We start from the raw sequence: 23340 nt of genomic DNA on the forward strand, positions 1-23340 counted from the left end.
GGAGATGGCGTCTCCTGTGGACCTGTTGCAGCGGTAGGCAAACTGTAGTGGATCAAGGCAATCCAGGAGGCTGGAGTTGATTCGTGCCATGACTAACCTTTCGAAGCACTTCATGATGATGGATGTCAGAGCCACTGGATGATAGTCATTAAGGCACGCTGCTTGACTTTTTTTGGCACCGAGATGATGGTCGTCTTCTTGCAGCAGATAGGGACCTCGGATTGTTGTAAAGAGAGGTTGAAGATGTCTGCGAATACCCCCGCCAGCTGATCTGCGCAAGACCTGAGTGTTCGTCCGGGTACTCCATCGGGCCAGTGGCTTTCCGTGGGTTGACCTTCGAGAAGGCTGCTCTGACGTCTGCAGTGGTGATCTCAGATACAAGTTCATCCGCGGCTTCTAGGGTGGAGGGCTCGCTCTTGCTGACCTCTTGCTCAAAGCGGGCAAAGAATGTGTTGAGCTCATCAGGGAGGGGTGCATTGGAGCCGACGATTTTATATGCCTTCATCTTGTAGCCCGTTATGGCTTGCAGACCTTGCCATAGATGGCGGGGATCTGTGGAACAGTTAGAAGGAGAAGAAGTGCTTCTAACTTCAGCGTTACTATTTTGAAAGGCCCTACTGGATTCCCCAACCTCCACCACCCCACCTGCATGGGATTTCAAATCCCCCTGCCTGACCTGACCCCTCCAATCCGACCAAGCCCTAACCCACACCGGCCCAATGATCCAAACCACCTCCCCTGACCGGACCCCACCCTCCGACTGACCTGGTCTCACACCCTCAGCACGCATCCAGCCCCGATGTCAGACTCCCCGACCCAATGTCCGAACCCCCCACCCATCCTGATGACTGAACCCCCAAACCCGAATATCTAAATCTCCACCTTTCGATGTCTGAACACCCATCCCCAATGTCCAAACTCCAAACGCTCCACCATGTACGAACTCACCCTCCCATGTCCAACTCCTAATCCCCAAATATCCCAAGGTGTCCAACTCCCTGTCCACCTGATATCCATTCCCCACCCAGTGACCAACTCCCCACGCAACCGATGTCTGAACTCCTAACCCCCACCTTCCTTTGCTCCACTCCTTTTACACTTCGCTGCTGCAGCCGGGACATGCTGAGTGCCACCCGGCCTGAGTCAGGAAGGTCGGGTGAGGCAGGCCCTTTAGAATTTAGCGCAGGTAAGTCAGTACGGTGTGGCAATCCACCACTGACTACCACTCCGAGGAAATTACTAACAGCAGCTGGCTTGAAGTCAGTACGTGGTTTGGAGATTCCTCACAAAGTCAGGCAATCCAAAATAGTAAGGTCGGAGAACAAGCTGAAAGTTCCCAAGATAAAAGCAAATTCCTGTGGATGCTGGAATTTGAAACAAAAACTGTTTTGTTGTGAAAGGTCCGAAGTCTAGTTATTAATGTGAATTCAAACTTAAACGGGCAGTATTAATAGATGAATTTGTAAGCTTAAAAGAGATTTTATATTCAGTGGACAGAAGTAAAATTTATAAAATGTGATACCACAGCACCTACACAGTGTGTATTAGTATAATTATTTATTATGCTAATTATTATTCTAATAAGGACTTTACTTTATACTAATGTATGTTTCACATTGTATTGTACTAATATGAGACACTGAAGTAACCTTACTGGATAACTGTGCCCAGAAGTGAAGATGAACCTGAAAGAGGTCTCGAGACAGGGGTGCACTGCAAGCTTCTAGTTAACTGATTGACCACATACTCAATCAGCAGGAGGCCCGATAACGTTTGACTAAACTGTTATCAGCTTTGACGAATGCATAGAGAGGTTTGTGCCAGAAACAATTCAAGTGGCTCTGTTATTTATTACCTTTATCTAAATTCCTAAAAACTTTGAAAGTCAAGATCTACAAATTATTAGTCTTATAAAATAAATCACCCATATGTTAAACTGAGGCCCCATCTGTCCTTGTAGGTGGACGTAAAGACCTCACAGCACCATTCAGTGTTGTCCTGGACAATATTCATCCCTTAACCAGGACCTAAAGTAGATAATCTGATCATGTATTTCATTGATATTTGCACAAGTTTGTTTTGTGAAATATCCCCAATATTTTGATAAATTATTTAAATGGGTATGCTGACCGTGCATTAAGAGATTGGTGCTTCAAGTCCCACTCCAGTGATTTGGAGCACATGATGTTGGCTGTATATCTGAGCAGTGCTGAAGGAGTGCTGCACGACTGGAGGTGCATCTTTCAGATGAGGGGCGAAATTCTCCGGAAACGGCGCGATGTCCGCCGACTGGCGCCCAAAACGGCGCAAATCAGTCGGGCATCGCGCCGCCCCAAAGGTGCGGAATGCTCCGCATCTTTGGGGGCCGAGCCCCAACCTTAAGGGGCTAGGCCCGTGCCGGACGAATTTCCGCCCCGCCAGCTGGCGGAAAAGGCCTTTGGTGCCCCGCCAGCTGGCACGGAAATGACATCTCCGGGCGGCCGCTGACGGCATTCCCGCGCATGCGCAGTGGAGGGAGTCTCTTCCGCCTCCGCCATGGTGGAGACCGTGGCGAAGGCATAATGAAAAGAGTGCCCCCACGGCACAGGCCCGCCCGGGGATCGGTGGGCCCCGATCGCGGGCCAGGCCACCGTGGGGGCACCCCCCGGGGCCAGGTCGCCCCGCGCCCCCCCCAGGACCCCGGAGCCCGCCCGCGCCGTCTTGTCCCGCCGGTAAGGTAGGTGGTTTAATCTACGCCGGCGGGACAGGCATTTTAGCGGCGAGACTTCGGCCCATCAGGACCGGAGAATTGCAGGGGGGTCCCGCCAATCGGCACGGCGCGATTCCCGCCCCCGCCGAATATCCGGTGGTGGAGAATTCGGCAACCGGCGGGGGCGGGATTCACGCCAGCCCCCGGCGATTCTCCTACCCGGCGGGGGGTCGGAGAATTTCGCCTCATATGTTAAACTGAGGCCCCATCTGTCCTTGTAGGTGGACGTAAAGACCTCACAGCACCATTCAGTGTTGTCCTGGACAATATTCATCCCTAAAGTAGATAATCTGATCATGTATTTCATTGATATTTGCACAAGTTCGTTTTGTGAAAATTGGCTTTTGTGAAAGGCGCTAAAATGAATGTAAATCTTTCTGCCTGTTTTATAATTTTTGTCATGTCCCTTTACAGGGTGGCTCTTATTTCAAAGGGACAGACACCAGAGATTGGTCTGACATTGATGTTGTGATATTCAGCTCCGCATTTATGAGCCTTGATGACTGCAAGGAGAAGATACCATATGTGTTGTGTGACCTGGAAAATAATTTGAAATTATCTGTAATGGCCAACAGGTGAGACAATGAAATGTTTATTAAAAATGAAGGATCGTAATGCTAGAAATTTTTAAAATATTTTTTTTATTGAAAACATTTTCATGATCAGCAGAATAATATAATAATATATAAAACAGATGCTTCAAATTACAATGTAAAAGAACACAATCATCAATCCAGAACGCACCCAATCTTAACACGCCAACAACTAACTCTTTGAAAAAGGAAATTAATGGCTACCATCTTAGGCAGAATCCCTCTACCGACCCCCTCATGGTGTTCCTGACCTACTCCAAATGTGGGAATGCCATAAGGTCATCCAACCAAACCGAGGCACTGGGCGGAGTAGGAAACTTCCACCCAAGCAGAACTTGTCTCCGTAATATTAACGAGGCAAAGGCGAGGACACCCGCCGTCACCCCCGTCGGCAGCACCAGCGAGTCTGATACCCTGAAAATGGCCACCAGCGGACAAGGCTCCAGTTGAACATTAAGTATCTCTGACATGGTGTTGAAGAAAGAGACTAAGAAGCTTATTAACTTGGGACAAGACGACTTCCGGTTGCGGCTATGCGGAGCTAAGCCGCACGATTCGGCAGCTCCCGTGATTACGGACTTTCGGGCTCGCTAGAGGAGCCCCAACGGAATTTGTTTTACAGACAACCCGTGGGGAAGAGAAGAGAGAGGTCCCTAACCGACTTTTATGGACCGGACCTGAAGTGCAACGGACAAAAAAGCGGCATTGGAGCAGCGGGAGAAGCGAGGGAAAAAAAGCAAAATGGCGGCGGCCGAGGACAAAGAGGAGATGCAGGAATTCATCAAGCGCTGCTTCGAGGAGCTGCGTAAGGAGCTGCTGGCGCCTATGCTGGCGGTAATTGAAGGACTAGGGATAACCCAGAAGGCCCACGAGGTGAAGATCCAGGAGGTCCAGAAAAGAGTGAGTGAGAATGAGGATGAGCTCTTGGGCCTGGCAGTGAGAGCGGAGCGGCACGAGGCGCTACACAAGAAGTGGGCGGGAAGACTCGAAGACCTGGAGAACAGGTCGAGGAGAAATAATCTGAGGATCCTGGGTCTCCCAGAAGGAGTGGAGGGGGCCGATGCCGCGGGATACGCGGGCACGATGATCGGGGCGATGATGGGCGCGGAGGCCCCTTTGAGGGTGCTGGAGCTGGACGGGGCGCACCGGGTGCTGGCGAGGAAGCCCAAGGCAACTGAGCCGCCAAGGGCGATGGTGGTGAGATTTCACCGGTTTACGGACAGAGAGAGGGTCCTGAAATGGGCCAAGAAGGAGAGGAGTAGCAAGTGGGACAATGCAGAGATCCGAATATACCCGGACTGGAGCACAGAGGTTGCCAGGCGGAGAGCGGGTTTCAAAGTGCCAAAGCGGTGCTGCATCGGAAAGGAGTGAAATTTGGAATGCTGCAGCCAGCGCGACTGTGGGTTACATACAAGGACCAACATTACTACTTCGAAACGCCTGAAGAGGCGTGGACCTTTATACAAGCTGAAAAGTTGGACTCTAACTGAGGGTTTGTGAGGGTGTTTAAGGGTTGAAGTATGATGGTTGTATATAGGGGGTCAATCACGCGCAGGAAATGTTATATGGGCTGGGGGAGAGAGACTAGGCCGCGACAGGAGCTGCGCCAGAGGGGGAGGGGCAGGTTTTGGAAAGCGCGGGGTTCTTTTTTCCAACGCGCGGGAAGAAAGGCGGGAAGGGGAATGAAGGATTGATTGGGAGTCTCCCACACAGGGGGGTCAGAGGGACGGCGGGGGAAGCCGGGGTCAGCAGATGTCAGCTGACTTACGGGAGTGATATGTGGGGAGCAAAAAAGCTAGACAGGGGTCTGGCGGGGGCGGAGAGGGGAGGGGGGGGAGGGGAGGGGGGGAAGGGGAGGGGAGGGGGGGAAGGGGGGGAAAAAGGGTTGCTGCTGCACTGGCCGAAAGGGAATGGGACACAGAAGAGGTGGTCGGGACGGAGGTCCCCCGGCTGGGGGACTGGAGGGTGAGGGAGACGCGGACACTGGACTGGCCCCCCAGAAAAGGAGATGGCTAGTCGGCGGGGGTGGCGGGGGGGTGCTGAGAGCCCCTCCAATCCGGCTGATAACGGGGAACGTGAGGGGCCTGAATGGGCTGGTGAAGAGGGCTCGAGTGTTCGCGCACTTGAAGGGATTGAAGGCAGACGTGGCTATGCTCCAAGAGACACACCTGAAGGTGGCGGACCAGGTCAGGTTAAGAAGGGGATGGGTAGGACAGGTATTTCACTCGGGACTGGATGCGAAAAATAGAGGGGTGGCAATTTTGGTGGGAAAGCATGTGTCATTTGAGGCCAAGACTATCGTAGTGGATAATGGAGGGAGATATGTGATGGTGAGCGGTAGGTTGCAAGGGACGTGGGTGGTGTTGGTAAATGTATACGCCCCGAACTGGGATGATGCTGGATTCATGAAGCGCATGTTGGGGCGCATTCCGGACCTGGAGGTAGGAAGCCTGATAATGGGAGGGTACTTCAATACAGTGCTGGACCAAGCACTGGACCGCTCCAGATTAAGGACGGGAAAGAGGCCGGCGGCGGCCAAGGTGCTCAGAGGGTTTATGGATCAGATGGGGGGAGTGGACCCATGGAGGTTTGCAAAACCGCAGGCCAGGGAATTTTCTTTCTTCTCCCACGTGCACAAAGCCTACTCCCGGATAGATTTCTTTGCTCTGGGCAGGGCGCTCATCCCGAGGGTGGAGGGGACGGAGTATTCGGCCATAGCCGTTTCGGACCATGCCCCGCACTGGGTGGAAATGGGGCTGGGAGAGGAGAGGGTCCAACGCCCACTGTGGCGGCTGGATGTGGGACTGCTGGCAGATGAGGTGGTGTGTGGGAAGGTGAGGGGGTGTATTGAAAGGTACTTGGAGGCCAACGACAACGGGGAGATGCGAGTGGGGGTGGTATGGGAGGCGTTGAAGGCGGTGATCAGGGGAGAGCTAATCTCCATCAGGGCTCATAGGGAGAGGACAGAGGGCATGGAAAGGGAGAGGTTAGTGGGGGAGATTTTGAGAGTGGACAGGAGATACGCAGAGGCCCCGGAGGAAAGATTACTTGGGGAAAGACAACGGCTTCAGACGGAGTTTGACCTGTTGACCACGGGGAAGGCGGAGGCACAGTAGAGGAAGGCGCATGGGGCGACCTACGAGTACGGGGAAAAGGCTAGTCGGATGCTGGCACACCAGCTCCGTAAGAGGACGGCAGCGAGGGAAATAGGGGGAATCAAAGATGGAAGGGGAGCCACGGTTCGGAGCGTAACGAAAATAAACAAGGTATTCAAAGCCTTCTATGAAGAGCTGTACAGATCCCAGCCCCCAGGGGGGGAAGAGGGGATGAGACGATTCCTAGACCAACTGAGGTTCCCGAGGGTGGAGGAGCAAGAGGTGGCTGGTTTGGGGGCACCAATTGGGTTGGAGGAGCTGAGCAAGGGTTTGGGGCGTATGCAGGCGGGGACGGCCCCGGGGCCGGACGGGTTCCCAGTGGAGTACTACAGAAAGTACGTAGATCTGTTGGCCTCGCTACTAGCGAGGACCTTTAACGAGGCAAGAGAGGAGGGGACCCTGCCCCCGACAATGTCAGAGGCGACAATTTCCTTGATTCTAAAGCGAGACAAGGACCCACTGCAATGTGGATCGTACAAGCCGATCTCGCTTCTCAATGTGGACGCTAAGTTATTGGCAAAAGTGCTGGCCACGAGGATTGAGGATTGTGTCTCGGGGGTGATTCGTGAGGACCAGACGGGAATCGTAAAGGGCAGGCAATTAAACACTAATGTGCGGCGGCTCTTAAACGTGATAATGATGCCATCGGAGGAGGGAGAGGCGGAGATAGTGGCAGCTAAGGACGCGGAAAAGGCCTTTGACCGAGTAGAGTGGGAGTACCTCTGGGAGGTGCTGCGTAGGTTTGGGTTCGGGGGAGGGCTTATCAGTTGGGTTAAGCTCCTTTACAGAGCCCCGGTGGCGAGTGTAGTGACGAACAGGCGGAGGTCGGAGTACTTTCGGCTGTACCGAGGGATGAGGCAGAGGTGCCCCCTGTCCCCCCTGTTGTTTGCATTGGCGATCGAACCCTTGGCCATATCACTGAGGGAGTCTAATAAATGGAGGGGGTGGTCCGAGGGGGAGAAGCGCATCGGGTGTCGCTATACGCGGATGACCTGTTGCTGTATGTGGCGGACCCAATGGAGGGGATGGTGGAGGTCATGCAGACTCTTAGGGAGTTTGGGGAGTTCTCGGGCTATAAGCTCAATGTAGGGAAGAGTGAGCTTTTTGTATTACAGGCAGGGGACCAAGAAAGAGGGATAGAGGACCTACCGCTGAGGAGGGCGGTGGGGTGTTTTCGGTATCTGGGGATCCAGATAGCCAGGAGCTGGGGGGCCCTACATAAACTGAATCTGACGAGGTTGGTGGACCAAATGGAGGAGGACTTCAAAAGATGGGACATGTTACCGCTCTCGCTGGCGGGCAGTCGATCAAAATGGGGGTCCTTCCGAGGTTTTTGTTTGTGTTTCAGTGCCTTCCCATCGTGATTACCAAGGGCTTTTTCAAGAGAGTAGGTAGGAGTATTATGGGGTTTGTGTGGGCGAATAAGATCCCGAGGGTAAGGAGCGGGTTCCTGGAACGCAGCAGGGACCGAGGAGGGTTGGCGCTGCTAAACCTAGGGAGCTACTACTGGGCAGCAAATGTGGCGATGATCCGCAAGTGGGTTATGGAGGGAGAGGGGGCGACATGGAAGAGGATGGAGATGGCGTCCTGTAAAGGAACGAGCTTGGGGGCGTTGGTGACGGCACCGCTGCCGTTCTCGCCAGCAAAGTATACCACGAGCTCGGTGGTGGCAGCAACGTTAAGGATCTGGGGCCAGTGGAGACGGCACAGGGGTGCAGTGGGAGCCTCGGTGTGGCCCCCGATCAGGGATAACCATCGGTTTGTCCCGGGGAAGATGGACGGGGGGTTCCAGGGCTGGCATCGGGCGGGGATTAGAAGAATGGGGGACCTGTTCATTGACGGGACATTTGCGAGCCTCGGGGCACTGGAGGAGAAGTTTGAGCTACCCCCGGGAAATGCATTCCGATATATGCAGGTGAGGGCTTTTGTGAGGTGACAGGTCTGGGAATTCCCGTTGCTCCCGGCACAAGAAATTCAAGACAGGATGATCTCAGGTGTATGGGTCGGGGAGGGCAAGGTTTCGGCAATACACCAAGAGATGAAAGAAGAGGGGGAAGCGTTAGCAGAAGAGTTGAAGGGTAAATAGGAGGAGGAGCTGGGGGAGGAGATCGAGGAAGGTTTGTGGACTGATGCCCTGGGTAGGGTTAATTCCTCCTCCTCATGTGCCAGGCTCAGCCTGATACAATTTAAGGTGGTTCACAGAGCGCACTTGACGGGGGCGAGGTTGAGTAGGTTCTTTGGGGTAGAGGACAGATGCGGAAGGTGTTCAGGGAGTCCGGCAAACCATCTCCATATGTTTTGGTCATGCCCGGCACTGGAGGGGTTCTGGAGAGGAGTGGCGGGAGCAATATCTCAGGTGCTGAAAGTCCGGGTCAAGCCAAGCTGGGGGCTAGCAATATTTAGAGTAGTGGACGAGCCGGGAGTGCAGGAGCGAAAGAGGCCGGCATTCTGGCCTTTGCGTCCCTAGTAGCCCGGCGAAGGATCTTGCTAATGTGGAAGGAGGCGAAGCCCCCCAGCGTGGAGGCCTGGATAAACGACATGGCTGGGTTCAGAAAGCTGGAGAGGATCAAGTTTGCCTTGAGAGGGTCTGCGCAGGGGTTCTACAGGCGGTGGCAACCGTTCCTAGACTATCTCGCGGAGTGTTAGAGGAAGGTCGGTCAGCAGCAGCAGCAACCCTGGGGGGGGGGGGGGGGGGGGGGGGGAATGGAGGATTGCTTGGGGGAGATGGAGGAGCAGGAGATAACATTAAGGGTGGGGTTAACTGGCACATGCGGGAGAGAGCCAGTGCATAAAGTTATGTAAATATACCATTTTGCCATGTATATATCTTGCTCAGTGCGATTTCATGTTATTTTGTTACGGGGCGGGGGGGTTATAGTTTGTAAGGGGAAAAAAATTATGTTGGTAAAAAACTTTAATAAATATATATATTTTTTTAAACTTGGGACAAGACCAGGACATATGAGTTTGGTAGCCGACCCCTGAGAATACCTGTCCTCCACCCCAAATAAAAAAAAATCATTCATCCTCGCCTTGGTTAGATGAGCCCTGTGCACCACCTTGAATTGGATCAAACTAAGCCGAGCACAAGGGGACGTAGAGTTAACCCTGCAAAGAGCCTCGCTCCACACCTCCTCACCCAGAATAGGACCCAATTCACCCTCCCATTTCATCTTTACCTCATTCAATGGAGCCGACTCTGCTGATAGTGTCTGGCATAAATACCTCAAATACTCCGCCCACCAGATCTGACCAAAGACACAGTCCTCTTCAACAGGGAAGATGGTGGTCCCAAGGGAAAAGAGGGAAGAGCAAAAAATCATGAATCTGAACAGATTGGACCCAGGGAGTTGGAATTTTTTCGGCAACTCCTTAAAGCTATGGTGGCACAGTGGGTAGTTCTGCAGCCTATGGTGCTGAGAACCCGGGTTTGATCCCGGCCCTGGGTCACTGTCTGTGTAGAGTTTGCACATTCTACCTCCGGTTCAGGCACTGGAGAGGGGGAAAGGACAATATTTAATAGCCGACATATATTGGCCGACAATTGCCAACCCTTGACAAAGCCTGTCTGGTCCTCCAAGATCACCTTTGGGAGTCACGGCTCCAACTGCAGCGGCAACATTTTTTGCGAGTAAGTTAACGCCTGCATTCAAAAGCGAAATGGGTCAAAACAACCCACATTCTATAGGGTCCTTGTTCTTATTAAGGATCAGGGAAATAGAGGCCTGTGCAAGTGTAATGGGCAACAAATCCTGGGACAAGGACTAATTGAACATATCTAATATTAGAGGGATCAATTGTCCGGAAAACTTTTATAAAACTCAATGGGGAATCCATCAGGGCCGGAAGCTTTACCCGTCTGCATTAACCCTATGCATATCATACCTTCCTCAGGGCCTAACGGCGATTCCAACTCTTCATAATAATAACCTTTATTGTCACAAGTAGGCTTACATTAACACTGCAATGAAGTTACTGTGAAAAGCCCCTAGTTGCCACATTCCAGCGCCTGTTCAGGTACACAGAGGAAGAATTCAGAATGTCCAATTCACCGAACAGCATATCTTTCGGGAATGATGGGAGGAAACCGGAGCACCCGGAGGAAACCCACACAGACACAGGGAGAACGTGCAGACTCCGCACAGACAGTGGTCCAAGCTGGGAATTGAACACGGGTCCCTGCCGCTGTGAAGCAACAGTGCTAACCACTGTGCTACCATGTTGTCCCTCCCTCTGTGTACTGTCCCGCCTCTCCCTCTCCACCAATGGGAAGGATAACCCATCTAAAAACTCCATCATGACTGAACTCTCCTTCGGGGGCTCCGATCTATAGAGATCTTGATAAAATGCTTCAAAAGCCATGTTGACTTTAGGTGGTGTCATAATATGCACTCATGTTCATAATGAGATATAGACAGGCAGTGATGGACACACACACAAACCAATCACCACACAGAATACAGAACAACCAATCACCAGGCAGGACACTACAGGGTACATTACCAGTATAAAACACATGAGGCAGGAAGGCTTGGCCTCTTCGCACTGGTGATAGCTGTAGCAACAGTCAGGGTGCAATGTACAGTCAGCACCTACTACACATGGCACAGAGCAAGTCTGGGCAAGCCAGACCAAGGTTAGCAAGTTTAGATTAATAGAGTGTCGACTCACAGCGAACTATGTACATTACTCGGCAAGTTCAATAAAGCAGTGTTGAACCATCTACAGCGTTGGAAGCCTGTTTTCAAATGATACTGCATCGAGTTGCAGTCCGTGTTAATCCAACATATATAACACATCAGGTGGGACGGAAATCAAACTTCCACCCAAGTCTCTTATCTGCACAATCTCCCCGGAAGCAGTCTGCCGCCTCAGCTGATGATCTAAAAGGCGACTGGCCTCTCTCCCTGTTCATGAAATACCCCTCGAACATTGCAGCTGACTCACCGTCTTATCAGTTGAAAGTAATTCAAATTGTGTCTGTCGCTTTTTCTTACTCATAAGCAACTCCAGGGTAGGAGCATGTGAGTACTGATGGGCCATCTCAAGGATGGAGTTCACCAGCCTCTACTGCTCCATGCTCGCAGCCCCCTCCATGTGTGCTTTGTAGGAAATTATCTCCCTCCTGATGACCACTTTAAGGGAAGCCCTTAAATTGATAATCTCACTCTTATTATATTTAGTATATTATCCAATGAGGGAGGAAATAGTTCCGCAAAATCACCACATCCAATCTCCAACTGAACATTGGGAGGGACCTGACATTTTTTTAATAATATATTTTATTCAACTTTTTCGGCCAAACAAAACAGTACAAAGGTTTTTCCCCTTTTTACAACAGCAAAACAATATAAATAACCGTGACCGTATTGTAACAAATAAATAAATAATATATAAACTAAATGACAACTGCCATAACAAAAATAATAACTCTCCCAAATAATAAAATCAGCAATTCAATATACATAACCAAGTACCAATATCTTTACAAAAACACCCCTGAGGACCCACCTGGGCACCCCCCCCCCCCTCCCCTCCCCCCCCCCCCCCCCTCCCCCCTGGGTTGCTGCTGTTACCTTCCCATTTCCTTTATCGTTCTGCGAGGTAGTTGATGAACGGTTGCCACCGCCTGGTGAACCCCTGAGCCGAACCCCTTAGTGCAAACTTTATCCGTTCCAGTTTTATAAACCCTGCCATGTCGTTTATCCAGGTCTCCACGCCCGGAGGCTTGGCTTCCTTCCACATAAGCAGTATCCTTCGCCGGGCTACTAGGGACGCAAAGGCCAAAACATCAGCCTCTCTCGCCTCCTGCACTCCCGGCTCTTCTGCAACCCCGAATATAGCCAGCCCCCAGCCTGGCTCGACCCGGACCCCAACCACCTTTGAAAGCACCTTCGCCACCCCCACCCAGAACCCCTGCAGTGTCGGGCATGACCAAAACATGTGGGTGTGGTTTGCTGGGCTTCTCGAGCATCTCCCACACCTATCCTCTACCCCGAAAAATTTACTGAGCCTTGCTCCGGTCATAACCAAACCTTAAATTGTATCATGCTAAGCCTGGCGCACGAGGACGAAGAGTTTACCCTAGGTAGGGCATCTGCCCACAGCCCCTCTTCAATCTCTTCCCCCAGCTCTTCCTCCCATTTTCCCTTCAGCTCATCCACCATGTTCTCCCCCTCATCTCTCATTTCCCTGTATATATCTGACACCCTACCATCCCCCACCCATGTCCCTGAGATCACTCTCTCCTGAATCTCCTGCGTCGGGAGCTGCGGGAATTCCCTCACCTGTTGCCTCGCAAAAGCCCTCAGTTGCATGTATCGAAATTCATTCCCTTGGGGCAACCCATATTTTTCCGTCAGCGCTCCCAGACTCGCAAACGTCCCATCCAGGAACAGATCCCTCAGTTGCACAATCCCAGCTCTCTGCCATGCTCCAAATCCCCCATCTATTCTCCCCGGGACAAACCTATGATTATTTCTTATCGGGGACCGCACCGAGGCTCCCGTCATTCCCCTATGCCGTCTCCACTGCCCCCAAATTTTCAGTGTTGCCACCACCACTGGACTTGTGTATTTCTTCGGGGAGAACGGCAGCGGTGCCGTCGCCAGTGCTTGTAGGCTGGTTCCTTTGCAGGACGCCATCTCCAATCTCTTCCACGCCGCTCCCTCCCTTTCTCCCATCCACTTACACACCATTGAAATATTGGCGGCCCAATAGTACTCACTTAAGCTCGGTAGTGCCAGTCCCCCCTCTCCCTGCTACGCTGCAAGAACCCCCTCCTCACTCTCGGGGTCTTCCAAGCCCACACAAAACTCATGACGCTTTTCTCGATCTTCTTGAAAAAAGCCTTCGTGACCATCACCGGGAGGCACTTAAACACAAAAAGGAATCTCGGGAGGACTACCATTTTGACCGCCTGCACCCTCCCCACCAGTGACAGGGGCGCCATGTCCCATCTCTTAAAATCCTCCTCCATCTGTTCCACCAATCGTGTTAAATTAAGCCTATGTAAGGTTCCCCAACTCCTGGCTATCTGGATTCCCAAGTACCGGAAATCCCTTGTTACCCTCCTCAGCGGTAAATCCTCTATTCCCCTACTCTGCTCCCCCGGATGCACCACAAACAACTCACTCTTCCCCATGTTCAATTTGTACCCCGAGAATTCCCCAAACTCCCCGAGCGTCTGCATTATCTCAGGCATCCCCTCCACCGGGTCCGCAACATACAACAGTAAATCATCTGCATACAATGATACCCGGTGTTCTTCTCCTCCCCTGAGTACTCCCCTACACTTCCTGGAGCCCCTCAGTGCTATGGCCAGGGGCTCAATTACCAATGCAAACAGTAACGGAGACAGGGGACACCCCTGCCTCGTCCCTCTATAAAGACGGAAGTAGTCAGACCTCTGCCTGTTCATGATCACACTTGCCACTGGGGCCCTATGTAGCAGCTGTACCCATCCAATGAACCCTTCACCAAAACCAAATCTTCTCAACACTTCCCACAGGTAGTCCCACTCCACCCTGTCAAATGCTTTCTCGGCGTCCATCGCCACCACTATCTCCGCCTCCCCCTCTGGTGGGGGCATCATCATCACCCCTAGCAGCCTCCGTATGTTCGTGTTCAGCTGTCTCCCCTTAACGAACCCAGTTTGATCCTCATGGACCACCCCCGGGACACAATCCTCTATCCTCGTCGCCATTACCTTAGCCAGGAGCTTAGCATCTACATTCAAAAGGGAAATGGGCCTGTAGGACCCACACTGCAGCGGGTCTTTATCCTTCTTCAAAAGTAACGATATTGTCGCCGCCGACATAGTCGGGGGCAACTTCCCCCTTTCCCTGGCCTCATTAAAGGTTCTCATCAAGAGCGGGGCCAGTAGGTCTATATATTTCCTATAAAATTCCACCGGGAACCCATCCGGTCCCGGGACCTTCCCCGCCTGCATGCTCCCAATCCCCTTTACCACCTCCTCCACATCCATCTGTGTTCCCAGTCCCGCCTTCTCCTGTTCCTCCACCTTCGGGAATTCCAGCTGATCCAGGAAATGCATCATTCCCTCCTTCCCTTCCGGGGGCTGAGCCTTATACAACCTCTCATAGAATGTCTTAAACACCCCATTCACTCTCTCCGCTCCCCGTTCCATCTCTCCCTCCTCATCCCTCACCCCACCTATCTCCCTCGCCGCTCCCCTCTTCCTCAATTGTTGGGCCAGTAATCGACTCGCCTTCTCTCCATACTCATACTGCACTCCCTGTGCCCTACTCCACTGTGCCTCTGCCTTACCCGTGGTCAGCAGGTCAAATTCCACATGTAACCTTTGTCTTTCCCTGTACTGCCCCTCCTCCGGTGCCTCTGCATATTGCCTCTCCACCCTCAGAAATTCTCTCAGCAATCGCTCCCTTTCTTTACTCTCTTGCTTCCCTTTATGTGCCCTTATGGATATCAGTTCCCCCATGACCACCGCCTTCAACGCCTCCCAGACCACTCCCACCTGAACCGCTCCATTGTCATTAAGCTCCAAGTACCTTTCGATACACCCCCTCACCCTTAGACATATCCCCTCATCCGCCAACAGGCCCATATCCATTCTCCAGAGTGGGTGCTGTTCCTTTTCCTCTCCTACCTCCAGATCTACCCAGTGTGGAGCGTGGTCCGAGATGGCTATGGCCGTGTACACCGTCCCTGTCACCTTCGGAATCAGTGCCCTTCCCAGGACAAAAAAATCTATCTGTGAATATACCTTGTGAACATAGGAGAAGAATGAGAATTCCTTACTCCTAGGTCTGATAAATCTCCAAGGATCTACTCCTCCCATCTGCTCCATGAAGTCCTTAAGCACCTTGGCCGCTGCCGGCCTCCTCCCGGTGCTGGACCTCGACCGGTCTAGCCCTGGATCAAGCACTGTATTGAAATCTCCCCCCAGTATCAACTTTCCCGCCTCCAGGTCTGGGATACGCCCCAACATACGCCTCATAAAGTTTGCATCATCCCAGTTCGGGGCGTATACGTTCACCAGAACCACCGCCTCCCCTTGCAGTCTGCCACTCACCATCACGTATCTACCCCCACTGTCCGCCGCTATGGTCTTTGCCTCAAACAGTACCCGTTTCCCCACTAAAATAGCCACCCCCCTATTCTTCGCATCCAAACCCGAATGAAACACCTGTCCCACCCATCCTTTACGTAGTCTGACCTGATCTGTCAATTTCAGGTGCGTCTCCTGCAACATAACCACATCTGCCTTTAATTTCTTTAGGTGTGCGAGTACCCGCGCCCTTTTAATCGGCCCATTCAGCCCTCTCACGTTCCACGTGATCAACCGGGTTGGGGGGCTCTTTACCCCCCCCCCCCCCCCCCTGTCGACTAGCCATCCCCTTTTTTACCCCAGCTCCTCACCCGGTTCCCACGTACCCGTATATCCCACCGACGGTGCCCTCCCGCCTCGACCACCCCGCCCCATAACAGCTCCCCCTTCCCCTTAGCAGCAGCAACCCAGTTAGCTCCCCCCCCCCCGCTAGAACCCCCTCTAGCGTAATTACATCCCCCATGTTGCTCCCAGAAGTCAGCGAACTCTGGCTGACCTCGGCTTCCCCGTTTGCCCTCGGCCTCTCACTGTGCGAGGCCCCCACCTTCCTGCGTCCCTGTTCCCGCCTTAATTACCATAGCGCGGGAACCCACCGGCGCCCACAGTTCCTCATACTCCCCCCCCCCCCCCCAAACGAGGGGAAGAGAGAAAATTTACAGGATTAAAGAGTTAACAATTTGAAAAATCACCCCCCCCCCCCTTCCTCGTCCCACGTAGTCACCCCACCACTTTGCCCCAGAAGCTCTTTCTCTCGCCAGACTATTCCAGCTTCTCGTCCACAATGAATGTCCACGCCTCTTCTGCCGTCTTAAAGTAGTGGTGCTTCCCTTGGTATGTGACCCACAGTCTCGCCGGTTGCAGCATTCCAAATTTCACCTTCTTTTTGTGAAGCACCGCCTTAGCCCGATTGAAACTTGCCCTCCTTCTCGCCAACACCGCACTCCAATCCTGGTATACGCGGATCACCGCGTTCTCCCACCTGCAGCTCCGAGTTTTCTTCGCCCATCTTAGGACCGTCTCTCTGTCATTATAGCGGTGAAACCTCACCACTATGGCTCGAGGTATTTCTCCTGCCCTTGGTCTTCGCGCCATAACTCGATAAGCTCCCTCCACCTCCAAAGGGCCTGTCGGGGCCTCCGATCCCATTAGCGAGTGAAGCATCGTGCTCATATATGCCCCGACGTCCGCTCCCTCTGCGCCCTCGGGAAGACCTAAGACTCTTAGATTCTTCCTCCTCGAATTATTCTCCAGGGCTTCCAACCTCTCCACACACCTCTTGTGCTGCGCCTCGTGCATCTCTGTCTTCACCACCAGGCCCTGAATTTCATCTTCATTTTCAGCAGCCTTTGCCTTCACGACCCGAAGCTCCAGCTCCTGGGTCCTCTGCGCCTCCTTTAGCCCTTCAAGCGCCTGTAGCATCGGGGCCAACACCTCCTCCTTCAGCTCTTCCACACAGCGCCGCAGGAACTCTTGTTGCTCCGGGCCCCATATCGAACTGCCACCTTCCGACGCCATCTTGCTTCGAGCTTCCCTTCCTTGCCGCTGCTCCAGTGGATCCACTGCAATCCTGCCGCTATCCTCTCCTTTGTCCATCAACATCCGGGGGAATTCCCTTCTATTTCACCGCACAGTGATTTTGGCCATTTAAAATTGCTGTTGGGGCTCTTATCAAGAGCCCAAAAGTCCGTTCCAACGGGAGCTGCCGAAACGTGCGGCTTAGCTGGTCATCACCGCACCCGGAAGTCGGGAGGGACCTGATTCTTGTTTTAAATTCACAAAATATGGTGCATCATCTGAAATCACAATCACCGAATAACCCGCCCTCTTCACCGAAGGGCGGAGAAACCACCCCCCCCCCCAAAGATTAGTGATGTGAGTCAAAATCAGGATTGGAGTCTAGCAACTTATTGATAAAGCCTGTTTTGTTCCAATTTGGAACATAACCAGGAACCAGGACCACCAAGGACCCACTAACAATCATTCGTCTACCATCATGGTCTGCCAAGATCTTAGCGACTGAAAATTGAATCCTTTTATTGATTAAATTGCCACCCCGGGCCCTACCATCAAAGCCCGAATGAAACGTGTCCCACCCACCCCTTCTGAAAATGAGGCTCCTGCAGAAACACCACATCCAAATTGAAACTTTTAAGGTGAGCAAATACCCTTAACCTTCTCACTGGGCCTTACATTCAATGTGACCAAACAAATTGGGGGCTCCCACCCCGATCCGGAGTCAGCCAATTCCACCAAGAGGGGTTAGCAAAGCCACCAGCTAGCCAAAACACAGCTAAATCTATAGTCACCATCAGCAACTATCCCTGCCCCTTACCCCCCTCCACCCCACCCTCAAACAATACCACACCCATGTCCTGTGTGCTGACTTCAAGACGCAACCTCATCAGTGGGGTGGAACTTGGGGAGCTGGTGGCCATGTCGCCACTCCGGATTGGCACCCAGCACCCCTTCCTCACGGTTGTTGCCTATAGGGCCCTGGGGTTCACCTTGGGACGGAGGTGCAGCTGGTTCGAGCCATAGCTGCCCTGCACCATCTGATTCTGCCAGCTCTGGTGGTTCCTCATAGTCTGCACCATCGTGTCGACGCCATCGGTGATGCTCCTCAGTGATTGGACCATGCTCTGCAGCGCCTCGGCAATGACCCCTGCGACTGGGACAAGAACCGCAGCCCCTTGACCATTCCCATCTGAAACTGGGACATGTCCCACGACACCTCATCAAGGTCAGCTTAGTACTGGGTGACCACCCCCAGCTAGTCGGACATTCTGCCGAGACCCTCAGACATGGCCTTCGCCGACTGCGCGATGCCTTGGACACCTTCACTAATGGTACTGCGTTGAACACCAGGCTCTACACTGTGGTCGCCACCCTAACAGTGTTGGCCTCAGTGCTACACATTGCCGGTGACATCTGCGCCCGTAGCCTCTGGGACTCCTCGAAGCGGTTATGGATCTGCTGGGGTGACGCTGACATCTCCCTCTGAATGTCCCAGCTGCTCCCTCTGATCTCCATCAGCTCCGGGTACCTCTGTACCACAGGCTCAACATCAGGCTGGGACACAGCTGGGTCCTGGGATCCAACAGCCCTCTGACTGCTGTTTCACCTGGGGGTTCCTGCCTCCACCTGATGTACATCAGCAGCAATGTGGTGCTCACCAGATTGTGCCCCCCGAAGCCTGTCCACTAACATGACCCACTGAGGTGTGTCTCCGCTGGTGGAGGGTGGGGATGGCAGCTGTGTCACGACTATAACGGTTGAATCCTCGGAGCTCTCCTCCGAAGTGGTCTCGTGGAAGGAAGGAGAGGGTGCTGCCCAAGATGGGCCGGCGTCGTCGGCTGGAGGACTGCGGAGAATGGACATGTGGTCAGTGGGAGGGATAGGTCAGTCAGTAAGGAAATGACAAGTCATGTTTGAGAAGTCCCACAGGTAGAGAATGGTGTTTCCTCACTTCTGCGACGCCCACCAGCCTCCGCATGGGTGACCGATCTGTCCTCAGCCGCACCAGTCACCTCCAGGGCCTGATCTGCGAAACAGGTGAGGATTCTTAAGTCCGGCACCCCTCTGCCAGTCTGGGCCCTCTCCTGATGATTATGGAAGAGATTTCCTTGCGGAGACACAGAGAGGGCATCGTTAACCACATGCGTAGTTCACAGTCGCGGGAGATAAGTATGGAGGGAGAGTGGAGGGTGTTTGAAGGGGGAGGGATGGAGGGAGGGTTGGGGGTCGCATGGGGTGTTGGTGGGTGGATGCTCCTTTGGAGAGGGTGGGGGGCGTTGGTGTCTAGCACTTCCTCATGCTGCCCGGTGCAGGTCATTGACCTGTTTTTCGGAACTGGAGCCGGTTCTCCTGGTCACGCTCCCCGAGCTCACAGCTGCCGCCACCTCATCCCAGGCAGCACTGGCTGCCCTATTGTCGTAAACCACGTTATTGTGTTTATTGTATTATATTCACTGTGCTGTGTTGTACATGCCTGGGCTTGTCCAGGCTGGCTCCGCCTGTGGCTCCTCCCCTCGGGGCTTCTGTATAAAAGTGACAAGTCTCCGCCTCCGGACCCAATTCGGGTCCAGAGGCAGGAGCCTTGCTGTTTAGTGTATTAAAGCCTCAGTTACGTTTATCACTCGTCGTCTATTATTGATGGTGTGTCAATTTAATACACTAAACACTCAAGATGAACTCCTCACTCAAGCCTGATCGCTTGCACCTGGACCCACAAGCAGCTGACGCTACAGAGACTTTTGAACACTGGCTAAGCTGCTTTGAGGCCTACCTTGCATCTTTCGATGGAGACTTCACAGATCTCCAGAAGAAGCAGGTCCTCCACGCACGTGTGAGCCCAAGAGTCTTTAAACTCATCAGGGACGCCCCCTCGTACGCGGAGGTGATAATGCTGCTAAAAGGACATTATGTGAAATCCGTCAACCAAGTATATGCTAGGCACCTCCTCGCCACGGGACGCCAACTCCCTGGGGAATCACTCGCAAACTTCCTGCGTGCCCTGCACATCCTCTGTCGAAATTGTGACTGCCAGGCAATATTGGCTACCCAGCACGCAGAGCTGCTGAACAGGGACGCCTATGTCGCGGGCATGCATTCGAACTATATCCGCCAGCGTTTATTAGAAGGGGGGCACTCGGCCTCCCAGAGACAGTACAACTCTCCAACTCACTGGAGATGGCCTCCCAGAACATGGGGGCCTACACCTCCGGCAGTGCGGCAGCCTCATGGGCCTCGTGGACGCAGCCATGAACCGACCCGGGCGCGACGCAAGCCTGCGCCGTGCAGCAGCCCACCAACGTCGGAGGCCCGAAGTGCTACTTCCGCAGCCAAAATAATCACCCCCGACAACGCTGCCCGGCACGGAACACTACTTGTAATGGCTGTGGGAAGAAGGGCCACTTCGCAAAAGCCTGCCAGGCCCGACCGCCCCCCCCCCCCCCCTAAATCTTCTAGGCCCAGCAGCGCTGCCTGCTGCCTGTCGGGGCCACCCCCAGCTGCCGCGCCACCCGCCATGTGCGACCTGTGGGCGGCGCCATCTTTAATCTCAGCCGAGATGTACGACTCACGGGGGCCGCCATCTTGGACGCCATCTTGCACTTCGCCCGCCACGTGCGACTCACAGGGGCCGCCATCTTGGATGCCATCTTGCACCTCGCCCGCCACGCGCGACTCATGGGGGCCGCCATCTTGGGACCCCTCCGCTGCCTCCCGAGAACCCAGCTCGCCCGACCGTACGCTGGCCGCCGCTATCGCCAACCGGTCCACCGACCGTCGACACTCACCTCCGTCACACTGGACCAGTCCCGGCCGCACCACCTCGCAAAGTCTACAATGACCGTCCGGATCAACGGGCTCGAGACGGTCTGCCTTTTCGACTCCAGGAGCACGGACAGCTTAATACACCCAGATACGGTAAAGCGCTGCTCCCTCCCCATCCTACACACGACCCAGAAAATCTCCCTGACTTCCGGATCCCACGCAGTAGAGATCCGGGGGTACTGTGTCGCGCCCCTCACTATGCAAGGCGTAGAGTACACCAACTTTAGGCTCTACGTCCTCCCCCATCTCTGCGCTGCCCGATTACTGGGGATCAACTTCCAGTGCCACCTCCAGAGCCTTACCCTAAAGTTCCCCGGACACCTGCCCCCCCCTCACCATCTGTAGCCTCGTGACCCTTAAGGTTGCTCCACCCTCCCTCTTCGCAAACCTCACCCCGGACTGTAAGCCCGTCGCTACCAGAAGCAGACACTACAGTGCCCAGGAAAGGGCCTTCACCAGGTCAGAGGTCCAGCGACTCCTGCGAGAGGGGATCATTGAGGCTAGTAACAGCCCCTGGAGAGCCCAAGTGGTGATCGTCAAGACTGGGGAGAAGACTTCCGGTAGCGGCCATGTCCGAATAGGTCGCGCACACGGCAGCTCCCGCCGGGATCGGAGTTTCGTGCCTTTAAACGGAGCAGCAACGGCACTTGGACGGTGATTACCGGCGTGGGAAAGGATGCTGTAAAGGTTCCCCCCACTGCTGTATGGAGGGAACCAGGAGCGGGGCTGTTAAAAGAGCGATTGCGGGGAAGCGAGCGGAGTTGGTCCGGCAGGACAAAATAGCGGCCGGCGCGAACCAAGCAGCGTGGGCCCAGTGGTCGAGAGAGCAGCAAGACTTTCTGAGGAGCTGCTGATCAGAGCTGAAGACGGAGATGTTAGCCCCTATGAAGGCCTCCATGGAAATGATGGTGGAGACTCAGAAGGTGCAGGAGAAGGCGATTAAAGAGGTGGAGAGGAATGTATCTGAGAATAAGGTTGAGATCCTGGGCCTGGCGGCCAGGGTGGAGGCGCACGAGGCTTTACACAAGAGATGGCAGGAGAGACTGGATGACCTCGAATATAGGTCTAGGAGTCACAACCTGCGGATTCTGGGCCTCCCTGAAGGTGCGGAGGGGGCGGATGCGAGCACGTATGTGACTACAATGCTGGAGATGCTGATGAGCGCGGGGACCTTCCCGTGGCCCTTGGAACTGGACGGGGCGCATAGAGTCCTCGCGAGGAAGCCTAGGGTGAACAAACCACCGAGGGCTATGGTGATAATGTTCCACCGCTTCACAAACAGAGAGCGTGTCTTGCGTTGGGCAAAGAAGGAGCGGAACAGTAAGTGGGAGAACGGCGAGATTCGTATATGCCAGGACTTGGGAGCTGAACTGGCTAGGAGGCATGCGGGATTCAACCGGGCTAAGGTGGCCCTCCACAGCAAAGGAGTGAAGTTCGGGCTCCTGCATCCGGCGAGACTTTGGGTAACGTACCAGCACAGGCACCATTATTTTGATACGCCGGACAAGGCTTGGACATTCATTAAGCACGAAAAGCTGAACTTGAATTAAGGGGCAGCTGCGCGTGGGTGAAACGCGCTGGCGGAGATGCGTAACCGGGTGTTGGGCTGGTGTAAGATTGTTAGTAGAATTTAAGTTGTTTGCTTTTCTTTTTCTGTTTTTTTTTACCAGGGGGCGGGGTAACGCCCGGGTTGTGGTTCCGGTGCACGGGAAGCATCTGCATGGCACTTGCCCTCTTACACTGTGGGGGAGGGGAGGTTGGGGGCCCGAAGGAGGAGACAATAGTAAGTTTGGAGATAGAGGCGGGAGCGGCCGGGGTCAGCATGGGTCAGCTGACTTACGGAAGCGTAATGGGGGGGAAATCAGTGCTAAGCGGGTGCTTGGCACGGAGGGTTGGGATTGGTGGATTGGGGGAGGGATGGGGTGCTGCTTTGCTGACTGAAGGGGAGCCAACTGTTGGGGACGATTGGAGAGTTGGGTTGGGGGGCCTCCGGCGGGAGGGCTGGAGCAAATGGGGGGCGCGGCACGTGGCTGGCCGAAAAAGGGAAATGGCTAGTCGGCAGGGAGGGAGGGGGGATGGGGGGGTGGCGGGGGGTCAACCCTCCGTCCAGACTGCTCACGTGGAATGTGAGGGGTCTGAACGGGCCGGTCAAGAGGGCCCGCGTGTTCTCTCATTTAAAGGGGTTGAAGGCGGACGTGACCATGCTGCAGGCGACGCACTTAAAACTCGCTGACCAACCGAGGTTAAGGAGGGGATGGGTGGGCCAGGTGTTCCACTCGGGGCGAGACTCAAAGACCAGAGTAGTGGCAATTCTGGTTAGCAAACAGATGGCATTCGAGGCAGGGAGTATTGTGGCGGATAAGGGAGGCAGGTACATAATGGTGAGTGGCAAGCTGCAGGGGGCCCGGGTGTGATTGA

General features: G+C 53.9%; 1 protein-coding gene across 3 annotated transcripts in view; it reads left to right on the forward strand.

The window, feature by feature from the left end:
- LOC140429407 (2'-5'-oligoadenylate synthase 1-like) overlaps nucleotides 1–23340 on the forward strand; it is a 68525-nt gene that overhangs the window by 30837 nt on the left and 14348 nt on the right. For all 3 annotated transcript variants that reach the window (XM_072516347.1, XM_072516346.1, XM_072516348.1), the window contains one exon: nucleotides 3164–3324. In XM_072516347.1, coding sequence (XP_072372448.1) covers nucleotides 3164–3324 — 161 coding nt within the window. The remainder of the gene's footprint in view (nucleotides 1–3163; nucleotides 3325–23340) is intronic.

Source organism: Scyliorhinus torazame, chromosome 9, assembly GCF_047496885.1.
Source record: "Scyliorhinus torazame isolate Kashiwa2021f chromosome 9, sScyTor2.1, whole genome shotgun sequence".
NCBI classification, from domain to species: Eukaryota; Metazoa; Chordata; class Chondrichthyes; order Carcharhiniformes; family Scyliorhinidae; genus Scyliorhinus; species Scyliorhinus torazame.